This window comes from Antechinus flavipes, chromosome 3 (assembly GCF_016432865.1).
Source record: "Antechinus flavipes isolate AdamAnt ecotype Samford, QLD, Australia chromosome 3, AdamAnt_v2, whole genome shotgun sequence".
NCBI lineage: Eukaryota > Metazoa > Chordata > Mammalia > Dasyuromorphia > Dasyuridae > Antechinus > Antechinus flavipes.
Window position 1 is genome coordinate 556,162,380 of NC_067400.1, and position 5,375 is coordinate 556,167,754.

Genomic DNA, 5,375 nt, shown 5'->3' on the forward strand with positions numbered 1-5,375 from the left:
GAGTTAACAAGATAATGTGTGGTGCAGAGCACTAGACTGATCATAGATTTATCCCCTTGAAGGTAAATATTTGCATTCAACAAAAGCAGTGGATGCAAGGCAAAAAGACCTTTAATTAATAAGAATTAATTTTAACAGATTAGAGTGCTTATCTTAGAAAGAACTCGCTATCTTGGAGAATAAATTGAGCCAACACACAGTTGGCAACAATGAAGCAGAAAAGGAGTAGGCAGCTTTTGGAGATTTGATGTACAAAACTGCCTTTGTTCATTTGGGTCAAAACAACTGGGTCACAAACATCAAGACTGGTTTGATGAAAAAGATGAGGAAATTCAGAAGCTGCTAAATGAAAACTTAGAACTCCACAGAGTGCATCATCAGGATGATTTATCTATACCTTAGAAGGTAGTATTCAATTCCATCAAAAGTAAAATACAATACAAACTTAAATGCAAGATTCATTTTTTTATTTTTTTTCCTGAGGCAATAGGGATTAAGTGACTTGCCCAGGGTTACAAGCTAGGAAGTGTTAAGTGTCAGAGATCAGATTTGAACTCAGGTCCTCCTGACTTCAGGGCTGGTCCTCTATTCATTGCACCACCTAGCTGCCCCTAGATGTGAGATTCTTGGCTCAGTAAAAAGACAGATGAAATTCAGTTTTATGCTTATAGCAAAAATTCAAAGCATTTCTATGATGCTTCTTATGCCTATTTATGGGCCAAAGACCTTTGGTGCATCTCAACTATTCAATGTTGATGATACCTACTTAATAGTGATAAAGATATGATCCTGGACAGATGGGCTAAATACTTTCATAATGTTTTCAATAGATCATCATCAATCAATGCTGAAGCTATTGACTGTTTACCTCAAGTTGAAATCAATCATTCCCCAGCTGAAGTCCCAACTGAAGAAGAGATTTTGAGTGTCATTAGGCCACTTTCATGTAGTAAAGCTCTTGATGTTGATTTTATCCAGATGAGATTTAAAAGTTGGGGTATCTATTGCTCATACAAAAGCTGATTGAATTTTCCAGATTATATGGCAAAAGGAAGTTATGCCCCAGGAGTTCAAGGATGCGTCTATTGTCTATAAAGGTAAAAGGAATCGATTTTCCTGTGACAATCACAGTGTAGTCTCATTACTGGCAATATTTTTGCCAGAGTCCTCCTTAATAGGCTGAACTTATACCTGGAAAAAGGTTGTCTACCTGAGAGCCAGTGTGACTTCAGAAACTGATATGGTATTTACTGCCTGATAGATCCAAAAAAAAAAAACAACATCCCAGAAACAGAAGTCTGTATACAACATTTCTGAATCTGACCAAGACTTTGATACTGTCAGTTGTGAAGGCTTATGAAAAATTATGTCAAAATTTGATTGCCCCTAGAAGTTCATCAGCATAGTATATCAATTTCATGATGACATGGTTTCCCAGATTCTGGACAATGGGTGATGCTCTTGAGTTTTCCAGTCACCAGTGGAGTGAAACAAGGTTGTGTGCTTGTTCACTTGACCCTACTGGTCTAGGAAATTCTGTAAAACCATAAATAGCAAAGAAGGTAGGGACCTGTCTCAAAAAAAGGAAATTATCTTAAAGAGAGTTTATCAATGTAAGCACAAATCTAGTTTCTATTCATGATGGTTGAACAGTTTCAATTAGATGTGAAATGATGGATAGGACAACTTTAATACACTATAGCGTAAAAGTTGATTCCTCCATGAATCTAATAATTATTAACAATATCAATAGTTAATGATTAGAAGATTAAGGATAGAATGGTATTACTTTCAACACAAACATACTTTTATAAATTATTCAACCCAAATCAAGACTTCACGAGAGCAGGACTCTACAACTTTTTGAGGCAATACATTCATAGCTTCAATTTTTACAAAGCAAAAATATTATTTATTATTTTTTTATTCAAAACTAAATAAAAAAGAGTAAAAGAAAGGCAGAAAAAATGAAAATTAAAAAATGAAATAAACAAGCAAACAAATAAACACAATCATGTGCCAAGCAGAACATCGTGGAGGATTCAAGCTATATGATGATGAATTTCCATTTCAATAAAGCATATAAATTAATAATGTCATTATATTCATGACTCTCCATCTTTTCTTTGCTTCCTTATATTTTTATTCTCTGCTGTGTACTTTTTACTTTATTTTCCCCCCTAATATCCTATTACTGTGGAAAAAATGTGTTCTTGTTGGTCAGTCAGCAATGAGGTCAAAACCTTGCTGGTGACTTGTTCTGGGAATGAGGCAGCTTGGGTCATACCTTCCTGTGCTGCACTGACTGCCCATTTGTGTAGGGGTCTGTTGGCTTTCAGAAACTTGAGGTCATGCTGGTGGATTGTCCCAAGCTTGGAGCTACTCTACAGGCTCCCTGATATGAGTCTGGCTGCTGCTACTATTCTTAGATCTCACTCCCCTCTGACTCCAGTGAAACATGTCTTTTCTGCCCAGCTGGCAAACTGTTTCCCTGCTCTAAGATTCATTCTGAGATGATTTTTAAAAATTGTTTGGAGGCGTATTTGGGTGGACTTCAGAAAGTCCCGTCCTCAGTCTGCCATCTTAGCTCCTGAAGTCGTAAGACTTTTTCTTGTTATCTCCTGTAAGTATCTTTTATTTTCTAATCAGTGCCGCTTTCATGTGACGTCTATTGAGTTGTAGAAAAGACATTGTCTTTAGTACTTTTATGACCCCATATTGTTAGTTGAGCTCTTTTTAATATTTTTTTCTTCAGTGAGTCAAGTTGTTTGTTGACTCAACTACATAGGAACTACCTCTTTTAGCAATGCTCTCCAGAGTATGGAACTTCAAAACCAGATTGCAAATTAGCTAACTTGACTCATTAGAATTTGTTCAAAAGGAATGAAACATTTGCTCTGGGCCAGGGCCTGAGGGGCTTGCATATCTTATAAAGAATAAGGGCTTTCTAACTATGTTTGCCAACATCAATAACCTTTTTGCATTTATTTTTAGACATCTGACTCATTTTAGGTATTTAAAAATTGAACAACACAGATTTTAGATATGAGTAGGATGCTTTTTTGCCTGGGAAAGAATCTTCCAAACTATGTGGTGTATTAGTCTCAATGTTCCAATCAAGCCATGGTCATGACAGGGGCCAATCAATATAACTTTTCTTCAGAATAAGGAGGAGAGGATGAAGGCACTTTAAGATAGTTAACAAGGTGTGATAAAGAGTTTTATAATAATAGGGCACCTAGATATTTGTCAGACTGTCATTCAAAAGTCAACTCCTTCAGGAAACTTTCCCAGATTATGTGCCCAGGAAATAATAGACACAATATATTTTTATCATTTATGCATTTATTTGTTCCTCTTGACTGACAATTTTCACTATTCTAAGTTTATTCAAAATCTAAATACAATAATTTCATGTGTTTGTGTAGTTTTAAACAATATAGACAGCAGAGTAGGCAAAATGCTGATTGGTTCCTATATCTGACACAAACTTTGTGAGTGACCCTGGGCAAGACACAGAATCTCTCATTTTTACCAGATAACTCTCTAACACTGTTAAGTTGCAGAGTAGGTACAAATCTATTGTTGGTATAAATATTTACTTAATGGGGGTTTCCTGTATCAATGGAATCAAAAAGCTGTGTTTTTTAAGTACTTATAATTGGTCATACTCCTTTGTATGGAAATCTTATTTTTACCACCCGATCAAGGGGCATTTCTCTTGTATTACACTATAAATTCTTTAACGTAGGGAGGGAATGCCTCTCCCACTAGAATAAAGAGGTGTATCTCTTTAAAAAGCTCAGAAATTCATATAAAACTAGGGAATTATGTCTCCTAAATCAGATGAAGATCTGCAGAAATAGGGCCATGTCACCTCCACAAATTATGTGGAGAAGAAGAGAAGAAATTATACCTTTCCCATCAGATATGAGTGATGATCTCTGTCTTGCAAAAGGAGACATTTCCTTCTGTATTATGTAGCACCTTTGCTCCTGCCCAGCCCTATCTCCTCAGTGTTCTTGCCCAACTCTCCTTCTGGCCCCATTAGACTGGAAGAAGTGCAAGATCTTCTCACGGATCTGTTTGGTCTTGATAGTATAGACAATGGGATTGAGCACAGGGGGCATGAGAAAGTGCAGGTAGGAGAGGAGTACCCGGATGCAGGGAGAAGCTTGCTTCCCAAAGCGGTGGATCATGGACAGACCAATCATGGGCGTATAGAAAAGCAGCACTGCACAGATGTGTGAGACGCATGTATTAAGGGCCTTAAGCCTCTCTGCCTGGGAAGCAATGGCCAGGACTGCATGGAGGATCAGCACATAGGAAGCCACGATAAGCATGGAGTCCAAGCCAAGAGTGGAGAGTACCACAAAGAGCCCATAAGCACTGTTGACACGAGTGTCCGCACAAGCAAGCTTCATGACATCTGGATGCAGGCAATAAGAATGGGACAGTTGACCAGAATGGCAGTAGGGAAGCCTTTTCAACATGATGGGGGCAGGGACATGGAGCCCAACACTTCGGACTATAATCGCAAAGCCCAGGCCTGCAACTCGGGGACTGGGCAGGATGGTTGTGTAGCGCAGTGGATTACAAATGGCCACAAAGCGGTCAAAAGCCATGGAGAGAAGCACGGAGGATTCCATGATAGAAAAAGTGTGGATGAAAAAGAGCTGAGCTAAGCAGGCATTCACCTCCACCTCCTGCTGGCCCAGCAGGTAAATGGCTAGCATAGAGGGCAGGGTGGAAAAAGAAAGGCCCAGGTCAGTCATGGCCAGCATGGACAAGAAGTAGTACATTGGCTGGTGAAGGACTGTTTCTGACTTTACCACCCACAAGATCAAGCTGTTTCCAGCCACAGCCACTATATACATGGTGCACAATGGGATAGAGAGCCAGATGTACATTTTCTCTAGGCCTGGAAGGCCCATGAGGAGAAATGTAGTGCCATTGTGATTTAAGGTCTGCATGGTTCTTGGGAGGATGGAGCAGTTCTCGGGGGAATGTGGAACTTTACTGAGTCATCAATAGTTCTGGAATCAAAGGAGACAACCAGTTAGGAAACTGTCTTCCCCCCAAAAAATTCTCAAACCAGAAGGTCACCACTGTCTTACTTATCCCATGATGTGACCAGGTAGTCTCCATATTCCAGGCCTGACCATTAAGGGAAGACTCAAGAAGAAGTTTAAAGAATTTAGTTCAGAACCAATGAAGGTCCAGTAAGGAGACCTATGTCAATGGACTCAAGACAAAAGAAGCCTTGGGAGGATAATAGACAAAAATCTTTAAATATCACACTTCCTGGGATCATAATATGCCAAATCTGGGGATTCCTGAGCAATCATTTAGTCCCTCAGTTTACAGAAGAGTAA

The 5,375-nt window shown here is 39.0% G+C and overlaps 1 protein-coding gene across 1 annotated transcript; it reads right to left on the bottom strand.

Annotated features, from left to right (window-relative positions):
- Positions 1–458: 458 nt before the first annotated feature.
- Positions 459–4,877, bottom strand: LOC127558128 (olfactory receptor 51G2-like). The gene is made up of 2 exons (XM_051991358.1): positions 4,079–4,877; positions 459–478 (listed from the first exon to the last, which is right to left on the bottom strand). Exons 1-2 carry the CDS (start codon positions 4,875–4,877, stop codon positions 459–461), a joined length of 819 nt encoding a protein of 272 aa, XP_051847318.1.
- Between the last annotated feature and the right edge of the window lie 498 nt (positions 4,878–5,375).